Here is an 18,463-nt window from a genome sequence, read left to right as displayed (position 1 = left end):
TACAGGCACGTGCCACCATGCCTGGCCAATTTTTTTGTATTTTTAGTAGAGACAGGGTTTTACCATGTTGGCCAGGCTGATCTCGAACTCCTGACCTCAAGTGATTTGCCCACCTTGGCCTTCCAAAGTGCTAGGATTACAGAAGTGAGACACGAAGCACAGCCTGTCCTATATTTCAAGACTGCTTAATCTGCCACACTAATCTAGTAAAAGATTCCTAAGAATCCTATACTTCTGCATGGCAAATATTAGAACAACAGGATCAGCTATGAATGCTGCATTTTTATAAACTGCATCAAATTAACCTTGTGACAAAAGGACCTATTTACTTGATACTTTTTTTTTTTTTTGAGTCAGAGTCTCGCTATGTTGCCCAAGCTGAAGTGCAGTGGCACGATCTCGGCTCACTGACCTCTGTCTCCTGAGTTCAAGCAATTGTCCTGACCCAGCCTCCCAAGTAGCTGGGATTACAGGTGCGCGCCACCATGCCCAGCTAATTTTTTTTAATTTTTTTGTAGAGATCGGGTTTCATTGTGTTGGCCAGGCTGATCTCGAACTCCTGACTTGTGAGCCGCCAGCCTCAGCCTCCCAAAGTGCTGGGATTCCAGGTGTGAGCCACCGTGCCTGGCAATTCTTTTACTATGTTACAGCTTTACTGGAGCCTTTTTGAGAAAGCCAAGTCCAGTCATGAAAATGGACTAGATTATCCTCATTTGTAAAATTCCAATGTTAGCTGGAATGGAGTCTGCTGTACCAATGAAAATCATTCAGTCAACAGTATGAGCCGTATCTCAGATTGAAGACAGTAAGTACAAGGCCATTACATGACAATCATTTGAAATGGGCCATGAGGCCAGGTTCAGTGGCTCACACCTGTAATCTCAGCACTTTGGGAGGCCGAGACAGGAAGATCACCTGAGGTCAGAAGTTCCAGACCAGCCTGGCCAACATGGCAAAACCCCATCTCTAGTAAAAATACAAAAATTAGCTGGGCATGGTGGCGAGCGCCTATAATCCCAGCTACTCAGGAGGCTGAGACAGGATAATCGCTTGAACCCAGGAGGCAGAGGTTGCAGTGAACTGAGATGGCACCACTGCACTCCAGGCTGGGCAACGGAGTGATACTCTGTCTCAAAAAAAAAAAAAGAAAAGAAAAGAAAACAAAAAAGAAGAAGAAATGGGCCATGAGCTATATTTATGTTTAATTAACTTTTCAAAAAGATTTACATCCTTAATCCATGAATTTCAGTAGCAGAAATCAATCCTAGACTATAATCTACAAATCAGATAAAAATCTAAGAATAGGTGGGGCGCAGTGGCTTACACCTGCAATCCTAGCAATTTGGGAGGCCGAGGGGGACAGATCACTTGAGGCCAGGAGTTTGAAACCAGCCTGGGCAACAAAGCAAAACCTTGTCTCTATCCTAAAAAATAAATAAATAAATAAATAAATAAATAAATAAATAAATTTTTTAAAGAGTTAAGATTTCAGGCACAGTGGCCTGAAACCCTGTCTCTACAAAAAATAAAAAAATTAGCCCTGGGTGTGGCTGTGCATGCCTGTAGTCCCAGCTACTCAGGAAGCTGAGACAGGAGGGTTTCTTGAGCCCAGGAAGTGGAGGCTACGGTGAGCCAGGATCACACCAATGCACTTTAGCATGGGTGACAGAGCAAGACCTTGTGTTTAAAAAAAAAAAAAAGTTAGAAACTGCCTAAATATTTAACACTTGGGAAACTGGTTAGATAAACAATACCTATTTAGGTCTTAAAAATGTTTACCAAGAGCTTATACTGATAAGTCAATATCTTTATAACATAAGATGAAAAATAAGCAGGATAGGGAACTGTATGTTAAGTATGCTCTCAGTTGTCCTTAAAAAAAACAATACAGGTCAGGCGCAGTAGCTCACACCTGTAATCCCAGCACTTTGGGAGGCCAAGGCAGGCGGATCACCCGAGGTCAGGAGTTTGAGACCAGCCTGATTAAAATGGTGAAATCCCATTTCTACTAAAAATACAAAAAAAAAAGTCGGGTGTGGTGGCGCCCACCTGTAATCCCAGCCACTTGGGAGGCTGAGGCAGGAGAAACACTTGAACCCGGGAAGTGGAGATTGCAGTGAGCCAAGACTGCACCACTGCACTTCAGCCTGGGTGACAGAGCGACATTCTGTCCCCAAAAAGTAAATAAATAAAAAGAATTATTAGAACTGTAACTTGGAGGCCGGGTGTGGTGGCTCACGCCTGTAATGCCAGCACTTTGGGAGGCCGAGGCAGGCGGATCACGAGGTCAGGAGATCATCCTGGCTAACATGGTGAAACCCCGTCTCTACTAAAAATACAAAAAATTAGCCAGGTGTGGTGGTGGGTGCCTGTAGTCCCAGCTACTCGGGAGGCTGAGGCAGGAGAATCGCTTGAACCAGGGAGTTGCAATGAGCTAAGATCACACCATGGCACTCCAGTCTGGCGACAGAGTGAGACACTGTCTCCAAAAGAACTATACCTTGGAAATGTTTCAACGCAGGAGTACCAAGAGAAAAAATAAAAATGCAGAGCATTATGTATGATTCCATTTTTGTAAAACAATGGCAATAAAGGCTATATATGTGTGTATATATATACATGGCTATTTTATTTGTAAATAATTGTGTAAGCATGGGAAAATATAGAACAAATAATTCTTGGTCATTAACATAAGCAACCCAAAGGGAAGGAGAACATATAGGACAGAAAAAAAGGGACCCTCCCCCTCTCCCCAAATAAAATAGTTGATCAAAAAGTAAAAAAAAAATTCATGCTTGGCAACAGTGATAACTCACAAGGCAGCAGTTTTCAAGGTACCATAAGTGTGAAGGTTTGAGAATAGCAGAAAGGTATATACAAAGAATCAAATTAATCTTTGTACAGAGGAACCAGAAAATGGAAAAATAACCTATCTTTAAATGGTAAATCATAATTTCTGATGATTTTCTTTTTCTTTTCTTTTTTTTTTTTTTTTTTGAGATGGAGTTTCATTCTTGTCGCCCAGGCTGGAGTGCAATGGTGTGATCTCGGCTCACCACAACCTCTGCCTCCCGGATTCAAGCAATTCTTCTGCCTCAACCTCCCGGGTTCAAGGAATTCTTCTGCCTCAGCCTCCCAAGAAGCTAGGATTACAGGCATGCGCCACCACCCAGCTGATTTCATATTTTTAGTAGAGACAGGGTTTCTCCACGTCGGTCAGGTGGGTCTCGAACTCCCAACCTCAGGTGATCTGCACACCTCGGCCTTCCAAAGTGCTCGGATTACAAGCATGAGCCACCACGCCTGGCTCTGATAATTCTCAAATGTTACTAATATAAACAATAATTGTCCGCCCTGGCATAGACAGATCTCCAGCTCTTGGTCTAGATGCAAATGCTGCCTGGATGCTCTTGGCAGATGAGGAATGTCAAAATCAGGCACAGGTGCTGGCACTGAGAAGGAATCTGCTGAAGGAGCCGGTAAATCAAAAGGGAAAAAGGGAGTGGAGAAAAACAAGAGCCCCTGGATACAGACATGAATAAATGAGAAACGAAAAATCACATGAAGCCAATTGCCAACGGGATCTCCAAGTCTGGTCAAAGTCCACAGTGTGGGAGAACAAAAAATTCAAATCAAAAGCTTGCTTTAAAAAAATAAGAACTCAGTCAGGCACAGTGGCATGTAGCGAGAGTCCCAGCTATTTGGGAGTTTGAGGAGGGAGGATCACTTGAGGCCAGGAGTTCAAAGCCAGCCTGGGCAATATAATGAGATCCATCTTTAAAAACATTTTCTTAATAAATAAAAATAAAATAAAGGCCAGGCACGGTGGCTCATGCCTGTAATCCTAGCACTTTGGGAGGTTGAAGCAGGTAGACTGCCTGAGCTCAGGAGTTCAAGACCAGCCTGGGCAACACAGTGAAACCCTGTCTCTACAAAAATACAAAACAAAAAAAATTAGCCGGATATGGCGGTGCGTACCTGTAATCCCAGCTACTCGGGAGGCTGAGACAGAGAATCCCTTCAACCTGGGAGGCAGAGGTTGCAGTGAGCCAAGATCATGCCACTGCACTCCAGGCTGGGCAACAGAGCGGGACTCCATCTCAAAATTAAATACATAAATAATAAATAAAAATAAAAAATTTAAAAACCAATATATATTTATTTTCATTCCTGCTTTCTGGCCAGCAGTGCATGAGACCACCCTTTTCTCCTCTGTCTTGCTAAAAAAATATATATATATATAGCTAATTATATATTATATATAAATATAAATACATATAAAATATATATATATATATATTTTTTTTTTTCCAGTAGAGACGGGATTTCACCACATTGACCAGGCGGTCTCGAACTCCTGGCCTCAAGCAATCTACCCCCCTCAGCCTCCCAAAATGCTGGGATTGGAGGCGTGACCACCGTGCCTGGCCACTAACAATAATCTTGACTGTTTTGAGATTTTGTCAGTCTGGTGGGTGAAAAGTAGGCAGCTCACTGTTGCTTTAATTTGCATTTCCTTGACTACTAGTGAATTTCGGTGTCTTTTTTTTCCCTAATATATGTTTGTTGGCTATTTGGCTTTGCCGTTTTGAGCAAAGCTTCCATAGTAGAGCCATGGCATTATTTCTCAGCCTCCACATTCGGGTAATCACTGAATCTCATCAAGGCTCAGTCCTGAACCTCAATCCTTCTGTCTCTTCCCCAGTCCCCGCTTCACTCAGCCCTCCAACCCTGGATCTCCCAGACTCCGTCTCACCCCACCCACCTCCACCCACCCCAACCCATGCATCCTGGGCAGAAGCTATCTCCCTGAAATGCAAATCTGACTGTGTCATTTTCTTTCTTTCTTTTTTACCAACTGGCACCACACCATGCTATGGGTTCACAGTATATGACATGATTTTAGGGGAACACAGATAAACATTTATATGTGTCAGGAAAAAATATAACCAGACCCAGACCACAGTAGACAGTGCCTTAGAATTCCACTTCAAGCCAACCTCTGGCTCAGATGGAACACAGAAATGGCAAAAATGGTGAAAATGGTACATGATGGCCTAAGTTTAAGAAATAATGTCCTGACAGGCACGGTGGCTCACGCCTGTAATCTCAGCACTTTGGGAGGCTGAGGCAGGCAGATCACAAGGTCAGGAGTTTGAGACCAGCCTGGCCAACATGGTGAAACCCCATCTCTACAAAAAATACAAAAATTAGCCAGGCATGGTGGCGGACGCCTCTCCGGAGGCGGAGGCAGGAGAATCGCTTGAACCTTGGAGGCGGAGGTTGCAGTGAGCCAAGATTGCGTCATTGTACTCTAGCCTGATCAACAAAAGCAAAACTCTGTCTCAAAAATAAAAAAAGAAATAATGCCCTAACTGATGGCATTCAAATACTTCCCTGCTGACTTCCCACCTGTCTCCCAAACCAAACAACACTCATCCACACACCCCACCATTGTGCCCCACATCCCTGCACCTTCACATCTGCTATTCCCTCTGCCTAAAATTCCTATCTCACCTATCTGACCACTAACAACCCTGGTGTCACCTCTATGACAACTAATATTCATTACAGGTCACCATAATTGTCCACAATTTACATGTCCAACTCCCAGATTCAATTTTGAATTTCTTGAAGACAGCAACCATCTCATCCAATTTGCATCGCCAATGCCAACATAGTGCTCTACAAATAAATACCCGTTGAATGAAGGAATTAATGAGGCAATCCTTCCAGCCTTCAGTTACTAGTAATTGTCAAAAAACACAGGTATGTCTAATCATTAGAAAAAAAGTGTATTGAGTTTATTACGTTCTTACTGGGTGTCCCAAGCAAATATTATTACAGCTAATCCTGACTATAACCCTAGGAAGTGAGTATCATTATTATCATCTGATTTTCCAGATGGTGCATGAGAGGCTTAAAGGAGCTAGGTCAGTCCAAAATTACACAGCTAGTAACTGGTGATTTGTGGCTGAAGTAGGCATGAAGGTAAGTATGTCTGACACCAAAGCTCACACCCCATGCTCACCACGTCTCCCCACTGTCAGGTTCATGACAATGATGATGATGGTGCTAACATATTGTTTACTATGGCCTAGGCAGTGCTCTCAACAACTATCAATATAAATAAGACAAATATTAATTAAAATTCAGATATAAAAATAGGCTCAGGGCCAGGCATAGTGACTCACACCTATAATCCTAGCACTTTGGGAGGCCAAGAAGGGTGGATCACCTGAGGTCGGGAGTTTGAGAGCAGCCTGGCCAACATGGTTAAACCCCGTCTCTACTAAAAATACAAAAATTAGCTGGGTGTGGTGACACAAGCCTAAAATCCCAGCTACTCGGAGGCTGAGGCACAAGAATCGCTGGAACCCAGGAGGTGGAGGTTGCAGTGAGCCGAGATCACACCACTGCACTCCAGCCTGTGTGACAGTGAGACCCTGTCTCAAAAAAAAAAAAAAAAAATTCAGATATAAAAATGGGCTTAGATTTGTTAAACGTCCTAGAGGTTCCCCATTGCTAGAAATAATCTTTTTTCAAAAAAAAACCCAAGCAATTCATTTAATCAAGCAGTAAAATAAAAGAGTATGCAATATGGACTGTCTAGTACAGAGTCTCAAAGTGGAAATAAAGTATTTGGGGTAAGGGAGGGGGAGAATCCAATTAATGAACCCCAGGATTTTTGACCAGGATGACAAGAATCGTAACATCCAGTCAACACCTCAAATTAGTTAGAGGCTGGTAAGAAACTTGTGACGCAGGGAACATAAAACTCACATGACAAACATTCAGAGACATTTAAAAGAGAAAAAAATACCTGAAAAAACCATTCCGTTTCGTAAGTCCTCTGGGGGATACACGTGACAGTTTTCAACTGCATTAAGAATAACATCAGGAACAACAAAGGGCAGCTGGTTTTGGTTTTTAGCTTCCTGAAAAGTCCAAAACTGATTCTAATTCCTCGGCAGGTTAAAAAAAAAAAAAAAACACACCAAAACAAATCATTCTTTCTCGCATGCTTTGAAGGGAGAAGAAATGCTCTCCTATGATTTCCTCTGACAGTCACCTGAAAGTTCACAAAAAAGAGCAATTTTTTTTTTTTTTTGAGACAGGGTCTCACTTACATCAACCAGGCTAGAGTGCAGTGGTGGGTTGATGACTCACTGCAGCCTCGACCTCCTAGGCTTAAGTGATCCTCCCGCTTCAGCCTCCTGAGTAGCTGAGACCACAGGCCTGCACCACCATACCCGGCTAGCTAATTTTTTTTTTTTCTGTAGACAGGGGGTTTCGCCATGTTGCCCAGGCTGGTCTCAAACTCCTGGGCTCAAGTGATCCTCCCACCTTGGCCTCCCAAAGTGCTGAGATTACAGGTGCAGGCCACCGCACCTGGCCAAAATTAACCATTTCTAAATGCAGATCAATACCTGAAGCCGACTCACTGCCACCCATATGGCACAGAGATCCAGTGTGTGAGTGTGTGGTAAACGTCTACCAAGTGTCAAAATACCTTACATATCCTTATAATGAAAATCACAACAGCTAATAATTACTGGAAACTTACTACCTGCCAGGCAGTGTTCTAAGGGCTGTACATGAACTGACTCATAACAACCCTCTGAAGTGAATACCGTTATACTACCCATTTCAGAGTTGCGGAAATTGAGGTGCAAGAAAGAAACTTGCCCAAAATCGCAACACAATTCAGAACCGGCAAACCTAGGATTCAAACGCCAAGCTCCGAAGCCCACGCTGATTCCACTGCCTCCGTTACTGTTCCCGTTCAGAATTTAAAGGGAAAACTTCCAGATTACGTCCTCTGATTCCATATGCGACAAAGACGCCTTGGCGGAACAATCACGTGTGTAGTCTTTGAGGTAACTTATAGGGCCTACAAAGCTCCTGGGCCATTATTTCTAGAAGGGAAAATATTCCAGAGATATCTTAAAGCTGCTTCACAGGCCAGTCTGACTGAAAGAAAGTGGAATAATTTCAATGAACCACAAGAATGAGTCTTTGTTCCTAGGTTAAAAAAAAGAGCTAGAAAACATTGCCAACAGAAAGTAAAGAGGAGAAGCACGCATTTCAGAGTCGGTGGCTGCCACCACTTCCTCCTGGGGAAGCTTCTCAGGACTCCATCTGAAGGAAAAAACAAGTCTTGCCTGCATTTCCCCTAATGTCAATACTGTTTTATGATCCATGTGAAGACGGCTGCATCTCACAGTGTCCGTCTCTCAAAAACAAATATACATACACACACACATATATAACATATATATACACATATATACATATATATTTCACACACATACACACACATACAGAAACATGCTCGTACACATCCACCTTGGATTTTGTATTTTGGCACAATAATACAGTGCACATTTAGGCTCCCAAATCCAGCAACGGTCTGCTCTGTCCTGCTAGCACTGTCTCTACTCGAAACATGATTCGTCCACCAACACCCTGACAGCTTTTTTTCGATGTAAGGATATGTGCTATTATTTACTTATTTGTCTTGAATTTGACTCACTTTGTTCAGTTACATACACATGTTTAAAAATTATTTTAAAATTTAAAAAATGGAAAGCTGCATCACAGTTGTAAATGGAAAACTAGCATCATATGACATAAAAACAGTAGCCTTAAAAGTAAATGAAAAAAAAAAGTGAAAAAAAAAAGTAAAAAAAAAAAAGTAAAAAAAAAAGGTAAACGTAGGCTGGGCACGGTGGCTCATGCCTGTAATCCCACCACTTTGGAAGGCTGAGGCAGGTGCATCACTTGAGGTCAGGAGTTTAAGACCAGCCTGACCAACATGGTGAAACCCCGTCTCTACTAAAAAATACAAAAATTAGCCAGGCCTGGAGGCGCGCACCTGTAATCCCAGCTACTAGGGAGGCTGAGGCAAGAGAATCACTTGAACCTGGGAGGTGGAGGTTGCAGTGAACGGAGACTGCACCACTGCACTCCAAACTGTGCAACGGAGCAAGGCTCCATCTCGAATTTAAAAAAAAAAAAAAACCTAAATACAATTAAGTAATAAATTTTGACTCTCTGCCATGGCCAGAGGACAGCTCTGAGCCTGAAATCTGCACACTCTGTTTTAAAAAGGAGAGGCATTAGAAACATATTGTTTTTAACTATTTTGAACAAGCTGTCATTTTTGTAAGTCAAAAATGATCCAGGCCGGGTGCAGTGGCTTTGCCTGTAATCCCAGCACTTTGAGAGGCTGAGGCGGGCGGATCACCTGAGGTCGGGAGTTCAGGACCAGCCTGACCAACATGGAAAAATCCCGTCTCTACTAAAAATACAAAATTAGCCTGGCATGGTGGTGCACACCTGTAATCCCAGCTACCTGGGAGGCCGAGGCAAGAGAATCGCTTGATCCCAGGAGACGGAGGTTGTGGTGAGCCAAGATCACGTCACTGCACTCCAGCCTGGGCAACAAGAGCGAAACTCCATCTCAAAAAAAGAAAAAAATTTCCTTGAAAAAGTAGTGAAAAGCAGAACGGATGCAGTGGCTCACGCCTGTCATCCCAGCACTTTGGGAGGCCGAGGCGGGTGGATCACGAGGTCAGGAGATCAAGATTATCCTGGCTAACACGATGAAACCCCATCTCTACTAAAAATACAAAAAAATTAGCTGGCCATGGTGGCGGGCATCTGTAGTCCCAGCTACTCGGGAGGCTGAGGCAGGAGAATGGCGTGAACCAGGGAGGCAGAGCTTGCAGTGAGCCGAGATCACGCCACTTCACTCCAGTCTGGGTGACAGAGAGAGACTCCATCTCAAAGAAAAAAAAAGAAAGAAAAAGTAGTTAAAAGCTTTAAAAACAAAAGGAGAAAAAGGGCAGATGGCTGGATCAGAGAGCAGGGGAAAGCATGTGAGGCCTCCAGGCTGTGTTAAGGATGTGGGTCTTTCTCCCAAGAGCAAAGAGAAGGCAGCTGGGAGGTTTCAAGGGAGCATGAGGTGAGGGAATCTGCATTCTGCATTCGATGTGGTAGAAGCAGGAGAAGAACAAATGGGGAGAGCCCAGAGCTGCAGCGGCCATCCTGTGAGATGCTGGTAATGGGGACCGCAGGCCAGCAGAGGAGCTGGAGGGAAGTAAGTGGATTTGACCTCAACTCCAGGGTCGGGTCAGCTACCAGCGGTGAGGAAGGGAGGCAACTCATCTATCTTGTCAGTCCTCCTAAGTTATTTTTAAATGTTCGCTGACTTTCCCTCGAGATTCAACTTTCTTCTTTTTTTTTAATTATTTTTTTGAGACGGAGTCTCACTCTCTCACCCAGGGTGGATTGCAATGGTGCAATCTCGGCTCACTGCAACCTCTGCCTTCCGGGTTCAAGCGATTCTCCTGTCTCAGCCTCCCGAGTAGCTGGGATTACAGGCGGGCATCACCACGTCCGGCTAATTTTTTTAGTACAGACGGGGTTTTGCCATGTTGGCCAGGCTGGTCTTGAACTCCTGACCTCAAGGGATTCACCTGCCTCAGCCTCCCAAAAGGCTAGGATTATAGGCGTGAGCTGCCGCGTCCAGCCGAGATTCAACTTTCTCACAGAATAGGGACAATGATGTGGCCTTTCCAACATGAAGGTGGTGCCACCTTTACCCAAGTACATTTCCTAGGTAAGACCAGGTCTCTGATATTAAGAAGTAATCCGCCTGGGGTAGAGGAGAATAATTTTTTTTTTAAACCCAGCCTCAAAAACAATTTAGTCACTAAATAGCACATAACAGAGAAAGAACAAATCATGGAACTCTAGCCCTTTCAAAATGTCTAACCTAGGCTATGGCATTTTGCCTCTCTGAATCAGTTTTCTCATCAGTGAAAAAGGGATAACCCAGGCACAGTATGGCTCATACCTGTAATCCCAACATTTTGGGAGGCCAAGGTGGGAGGATCACTTGAGTCCACGAGTTCAAGACCAGCCTGGGCAACATAGTGAGACCCCATCTCTACAAAAAATACAAAAAGTAGCCAAGTATGGTGGCTTGCATCTGTAGTCCCAGCTACTCAGGAGGCTGAGGTGGGAAGATCTTGAGCCTGGGAGGTTGAGGCTGCTATGAACCATGAACACACTACTGCACTCCAGGCTGAGTGACAGAGGAAGACCCTGCCTCAAAAAAAAAAAAGAAAAAAAGAAAGGATAATACCTCTGCTCCTTCTGAGGACTAAGAATCAACATAAATAAAATGTAGCAAAGGCAGTCACAAACTATAACTATTATTATTACTTTTTTTTTTTTTTTTTTTGAGATGGAGTATCGCTCTTGTTGCCCAGACTGGAGCAATTGCAGCTCACCGAAACCTCCACCTCCCAGGTTGAAGCGCTTCTCGTGCCTCAGCCTCCCTGCCTAGCTGGGATTACAGGCATGTGCCAGCATGCCTGGCTAATTTTGTATTTTAAGTAGAGACAGGGTTTCTCCACGTTGGTCAGGCTGGTCTCGAACTCCTGACCTCAGGTGATCCTCCCGCCTTGGCCTCCCAAAGTGCTGAGATTACAGGCATGAGCCACCATGCCTGGCTATTATTATTATTATTTTTAGAGACAGGGTCTCTGTCTATTGCCCAGGCTGGAATGCAATGGCACGATCATAGCTCACCGCAGCCTTGAACTCCTGGCCTCAAGCAATCCTCCTACCTCAGCCTCCCAAAGCAATGAGATTACAGACATGAGCCACAGTGCCTGGCCTATTATTAGTAATAGTAAGCAGCATACTCCTTTTAGCCACAAACGACAGTTATCACAGAAGGAATTAACTTTTTCAATTCTACTACAAAACATAACATTTTCTGTAACAAAGGTTATGGTAGCAAATTCTATTATATAGGTTCAGTATTCTTTATCCAAAATGCTTAGGATCAGAAATGTTTCGGATTTCAGGTTTTTCCAGACTGTGGAATATTTGCATTATATACTTACCAGTTAGGTGAGCCTAATCCAAAAATCCAAAATCCAACTGGCTTCCATTAGCATTTCCTTTGAGCATCATGTTGGTACTCAAAAAGTTTTAGATTTTGGAGCATTTTGAATTGTGGGTTTTTGGATGAGGGATACTCCACCTGTGTAAGAACACGTTAACCTAACATTCCAAGCAGGACTGCCTCTCTCAGGAAGCGGACAGCACGGTAATGAAGAAAAGTGGTCAAGAAGTCATGGATACTTAGACACACACACACCACACACACCCATACACACACATAAACACAGACAAACCAACCGGGTCAGGAAAGAGGAGTCTTTCCTAATTACCTCTGCATCCCAGGCCCTGGAACAGTGATTGCACTGGAAGCTTTGCTGTCCAGCAGAATCACCTGGAGATCCTGTTGAAATGCAAATTCTCAGCAAGCTCCTCGGCTTCAGTCATTCACACACACACTCATGCACATATACACATCCTGCTCCAATACAACTAGGACAGGACTTAGACACTGCATCATTAATCAATAAGCCTCCCAGGTGATTCTGATGCAAGCGGACCTTGGATCCCTGGCCAAGGCCAGGCCCCATAGTAGGCCCTCAGGAAGGACTAAATTGACCATTGAGTCTAATGATCTAATGCCACGAACATATACTGAGAATCTAATGTACGACAGGCACAAAGTGCTTGTGTAAAACACTGAGAAGTAAAATTTTTAAAAATAAATGGAGAAACACCCTTTCTGCCTTCCAATCTCACAAGCTTCGTGGTGGCACAGATATTTAAACACCTGACTACAGTACAATGTAATATACACACTCATCTGGCTAACAAATCTTTACTGAATGCTTCTAGGCACTAGAAAACATCTGTAAACAAGACAGCAAAACATACCTGCCTGCACAGAGCCGACATTATAGTGACAGGATAATAGGCAAAATTAAAAAGCCGAATGTATATATAGTTAGTTGGATGGTGATACGTGCAATGGAGAAAACATAAGCAGAGAAGGCAGAGATAATAGGGTGCATCACTTTAAATCTGTGCCAGTTTCGAATCATCCACATGGCTCTATTCCAGGAAGGTCTACATGCTTTGCTCATGGCTGTTAAAAGTTAACAGTAGGAAAGGACAGAAAAAGGAACGATGGACACGGGAGGGTGGGCTACGGTGAGAGTGTGGGGGACATGAACAGTTTCCAGGATGAGATGAACGTTGAGCAAGCAAGTTCCCTTCCCTTTCCTTCCCATGCAGGAATCTCCCTCCTGCCACCTCAGGGGCTGCAGAGCACAAATTAGCTCTGACTGAGCTCACAACGCATTTGCAGCAAGGACTGGATGCTTGTGAGTCTCCTACCTTTGCCAAGCCCTATGTGGCCTATGGGTCTCCTTCCAGCCAATGTTATCAGCTTATGCCATGATGTCAGCCTTTCCTGGGTCGTGAATGTCAATAGCCATTTTTAGGAAATTTTTTTTTTTTTTTTTTTTTTTGAGATAGAGTCTTGCTTTGTCACCCAGGCTAGAGTACAGTGGCACAATCTCGGCTCACTGCAACCTCTGCCTCCTGGGTTTAGGCAATTCTCCTGCCTCAGCCTCCCAAGTAGCTGAGATTATAGGCACCCGCCACCAAGCCCGGCTAATTTTTGGTATTTTTAGCAGCACAAATCAAGCCTCAAGGAGTTTCACCATCTTGGCCAGGCTGGTCTCGAACTCCTGACCTCGTGATCCACCTGCCTCGACCTCCCAAAGTGTTGGGATTACAGGCATGAGCCACTGCACCCAGCCAAATTTTATTTTTTGAGACAGACGCTCACCCTGTGTCACTCTGTCACCCAGGCTGGAGTGTAGTGGCGCGATCTCAGCTCACTGCAACCTCCACCTCCTAAATCCTTAATTTTCCCCAAAATTAGCCTGGGTTCAAGCGATTGTCCTGCCTCAGCCTCCCAAGTCTCTGGGACTACAGGCGTGCACCACCACACTCAGCTAATTTTTGTATTTTTAGTAGAGACGAGATTTCACCATGTTGGCCAGCCTGGTCTCGAACTTCTGACCTCAAGTGATCCACCTGACTCGGCCTCGCAAAATGCTGGGATTATAGGCATGAGCCACCGCACCTGGCCCATTTTTAGGAATTATTTTTTATCATAAAAGGAACACATGATCACAATAAAAAACGCGAAAAATACCAAAAAGCAATATTCCCAGTATTCTTACCCCTACTGCTACCTTAGGCCACATTTCAGTGTGTTCTGGCCAGAGTTGCTATCTAACATAGCTAGGACCACTCCATATGCATAGAATTTCGGATCCTGCTCTTTTTACAACATATGCCTTTTTACTATCTATGTAATTTCTAAATTATTACCCATGCATTTTTCCATTGAAAACAAATTCCATATAAACATTACTCTTAATGGCTATATAACATTCCACCCTATTAACGCACTATATTTTATTAACCATTTCCCAATTACTGGGTATTTAGGCATCCAAGTTCTCATAATTATTAATTACCCTGAAAATAATTTTATATGGAAAGGTATCTCGAATAATTCCCTCCGAATAGATTCCTAGAAAGAGAATTATGGAAAACGTGGAGTGTGGGAGATGAGCAGTCACCGCACAGAGAGTCCACGGTTGACTCAAATTTCAGCGCTGCACCTCTTGGCTGCAGAGGCAGAGCACAGAAGCCGGCCGCCTTCTGCCGCCTTTTCAAGCTCGATGGTCAATGGTTTTAGAAGCGACATATTTACCTGCTGTCGGAATCCGAGGCGATCTCCTTTCTCCCTCCAAAGCGGATCTGGCACTGCACAGAAAAAGAAGCTGCTGAGATCAGCCGCTGGGATGCGACACTCAAAACGTCACACAACAGCCCACGTAGGGCTTAAGGGTCAGGGAGGGGACACGGGACCAGAAGCTCTGCACGTCAAGTGAGGACGTCCCTGTCCCCTGGGTATCAGCACAAGACTTAAGAAGGTGCACACCTCAGCCTTGAAGCTGCCACTTAAAGGAAACCCTTATCTCCCACTTGTACAAAAGCAAGCCTTGTGGGAAAACACTGCTAACAGAAAAACAAAAGCACACGGCCATCTGTGCATTATCCAGGCAGCTGCTCCTGCCTGTCGGCAGCTGACTGTCTACCACACAGAGCTCTTCGCAGGAGATAATTACAACTTCCACAAACCTGCGCTGAATGGGCCCCTTTGGACGAGCCCCAGAGTTGTCGTGACTGGCTATGACATTACAGCAGCACAAATCAAGCCTCATACGAGTCATTGGGTTGTATGGAATGACAATTTACTGAGGGTGGGTAAAAATGAAAGCAGGCTACTTCTTTTTTATTTTTTTTATTTTTTGAGACAGAGTTTCACTCTTGTTGCCCAGGCTGGAGTGTAATGGATCGATCTCAGCTCACGGCAACCTCTCCCTCCCGGGTTCAAGTGATTCTCCTGCCTCAGACTCCCAAGTAGCTGGGATACAGGCATGTGCCACTATGCCCGGCTAATTTTTGTATTTTTAGTAGAGATGGGGTTTCTCCATGTTGGTCAGGCTGGTCTTGAACTCCTGACCTCAGGTGATCGCCCACCTTGGCCTCCCAAAGTGCTGGGATTACAGGCGTGAGCCACGGTACCTGGCCCTGCAGGCTACTTTTTGAATTGGTAAAATTAAAATATAGATAACATAAACTTTGCCATTTTAACCATCTTTAGGTGTAAATTTCAATTCACAATGTTGAGCAACCATCACCATTATCCACTATTCTAATTTTCTTAACAAAAAAAAAAAAATGGGGTCTCGCTCTGTCACCAGGCTGAAGGGTAGTGGTGCCATCATAGCTCATGGTAACCTCGAATACCTGGGCTCAAGCAATTCTCCCACCTCAGCCTCCCAAGTAGCTGGGATTACAGGCACGTGCCACCAGGTCCAACTCATATTTTTTATTTTTTGTAGAGACAGGGTTCTCACTATGTTGCCCAGGCTGCCCTCATACTCCTGGCCTCAAGACATCCTCCTGCCCCAACTTCCCAAAGCACTGGGATTACAGGTGTAAGCCACCATGCCTGGCCTACTACTGTCTTTTTCTTTTGAAGGTATAGAATCTCTGCTATGGGTAGCTGGCTTGCAGGGTTCCTAAACTTATCATCAATACTACTACATTGTATATGTGTGTGTGTGTGTGTGTGTATGTGTATGTGTATATGTGTGTGTATATATATAATTTTAAATGATATATTTGTCAAAACACATGAAACTATACACTTAAAATGCTATGTTATATGTAAATTATACATCAATAAAATTTATTTTTGAAAGTCATGCAAAAAAGTCATATGCAACACTTTAACCCTCAAAATAACAACAACAATAATAATAATAATAATGATAATAACAGCAGGCTAGGCGCAGTGGCTCACATCTGTAATCCCAGCAGTTAGGGAGGCCGAGGTGGGCTGATCACCCGAGGTCAGGAGTTCGAGATCAGCCTGGCCAACATGGTGAAACCCCACCTCCACTAAAAAATACAAAAGTCAGCCAGGTGTGGTGGCATGCACCTGTAGTCCCAGCTACTCAGGAGTTTGAGGCAGGAGAATCACTTGAGCCCAGGAGACAGAAGTTGCAGTGAGCTGAGATTGCGCCACTGCACTCCAGCCCGGGCGACAGAGCTAGACTCCATCCAAAAAAAAAAAAAAGCAGCAGAAGCTCTGTGCATAAGCTCCACTTTATTTCTCTCTAACTGCTACCTTTAAAGTGGTTCATCTTGCCTCCTCATCTTATTATATTTTCCATTTCTGCAGCAAAGAAAGAGCAAGCTAACAACATGGGCTCCAGATGTTACCATGTTAACAGAGGACCAGGCTCTGTCCAGGCCCTTTACCTACTTTAACAAGCCAATTCCCTCAGAAGCCATACACAGATTAAGTGACCCAGTTACAGAAGAGCAGAGAGATGCTCAGGGAGGGTGCGTGAGCTGTCCCTGTACACAGAGAGCTGAAGAAGTAAAGCTGGCCTTTAATTCCAGCTACGTCGGAGCAGAAAGCCTGTGTCCCTCCTACCACACAATGCCTCAAGGCTTACATAGATACTGCATTCTCTGGGCTCACTTCAATACTCAACATACACCCCAGCCACATGTGGTGGCATGCACCTGTAGTCCCAGCCACTCAGAAGGCCAAGGTGGGAGGACTGCTTGAGCCCAGGAGTTTGAGGTTACAATGAACTATGATGGTACCACTGTGCTCCAGCCTAGACAACAGCAAGACCTTATCTCTAAAAAACAAAACAAAAAAAAATTCACACACAACCCTATTACAGTACTTACCTCCCTACAGTGTGATTACACACATAATTATAACTGTCAACTGCCCCTTCCAAAAAGTGAGCTCCTAGAATTCCCAGATTTGGATCCTAGCTCTGCCGCTTACTAACTATGACGCCTTGAGCAAGTTATTGGATCCCTCTGAGTTTCAGTCTCTTCAGCTGCAAAATGAAACCAACTGCAGGAACTATAATCTCACAGTGTTGTTGGAAGGATTAAATATAAAGTGCTTAGCAGAGAGCCTGGCACACAGTGGAGATGTGATCAGTGACAGCTAACAGTAGCATGCATCTGGTACATGCAGCAAGCAGATTCCAGTCTCACATCCAAGCTTGCTTCCAAGCCCAGCCAGAGTCAAGCATCAGAAACAGCATCACATCAATCACAGCAAAGCCACCTGGAGTGTCCACACAGCTGGGGGCAGCAGCAGAGGACCCCAGGCGTGGCCTCCTTCCTCCTTGTCCTAGCCTTCTTGTGCTCAGGGGTCCTAACTCCAAACCACCACCTCTTCACCCCTCAGAGCTGCCCTCAAACACAACTGCTTGGAAATGAGACAATGGGACTTTGAAACCCACATCAATGCCTTTTTTTTTTTTTTTTTTTTTTTTTGAGACAAAGTCTCATTCTGTTGCCCAGGGTGGAGTGCAGTGGGGCAATCTCGGCTCACTGCAACCTCCACCTCCTAGGTTCAATCAATTCTCCTGCCTCAGCCTCCCAAGTAGCTGGGATTACAGGTGCCTGTCACCACATCCAGCTAATTTTTGTATTTTTAGTAGAGACAGGGTTTCACCATGTTGGCCAGGTTAGTTTGGAACTCCTGACCTCAAGTGATGCAGTCACCTTGACCTCCCAAGGTGCTGGGATTACAGGCGTGAGCCACCGCACCCAGCTCAGTGCCTTTCTTGAAGGGACATCACTGAAGGATGGGGGTCCTCTAGAGGGCTTTCAAAATTCAAGACACAGGACTTCCTCCAACCCAACTCTGACTGTGTTCACTGCTCTATCATTTCCTGGGGAAAACGATTAGATCGCTTCACTGTTCCCAGGTATAAAGTGGGAGTCAGTCTGTGTATGTTATAGGGAAGAAATGACCTACATTAATTATCTGACACTATTACTCGACCAAAAAGGCAAATGTGTGCTTTCTGCTTACCTGTTTCACTGCATCCAGCAGTCGCTCCAGCAGAAATTGTCTTTTGTCATTGTTCTGTGATCCTAAAATGCA

The 18,463-nt window shown here is 44.4% G+C and overlaps 1 protein-coding gene across 44 annotated transcripts in view; it reads right to left on the bottom strand.

The window, feature by feature from the left end:
- Positions 1-18,463, bottom strand: part of SNX29 (sorting nexin 29) — a 657,788-nt gene that overhangs the window by 615,224 nt on the left and 24,101 nt on the right. For 41 of the 44 annotated variants that reach the window (XR_013412446.1, XR_013412447.1, XR_013412452.1 and 38 more), the window contains exons 2-3: positions 18,392-18,453; positions 14,675-14,727 (exon numbers count right to left, since the gene is read on the bottom strand). Coding sequence is in view for 23 of the 44 variants with exons in the window: in XM_077987279.1 (XP_077843405.1) it covers positions 14,675-14,727; positions 18,392-18,453 (115 nt within the window). In the remaining 21 variants the exon portion in view is untranslated. The remainder of the gene's footprint in view (positions 1-14,674; positions 14,728-18,391; positions 18,454-18,463) is intronic. The other 3 variants (XM_077987295.1, XM_077987292.1, XM_077987296.1) reach the window with 1 other exon arrangement.

Source organism: Macaca mulatta, chromosome 20 (assembly GCF_049350105.2).
Source record: "Macaca mulatta isolate MMU2019108-1 chromosome 20, T2T-MMU8v2.0, whole genome shotgun sequence".
NCBI classification, from domain to species: domain Eukaryota; kingdom Metazoa; phylum Chordata; class Mammalia; order Primates; family Cercopithecidae; genus Macaca; species Macaca mulatta.
This window is presented reverse-complemented; position numbering and strand designations above follow the sequence as displayed.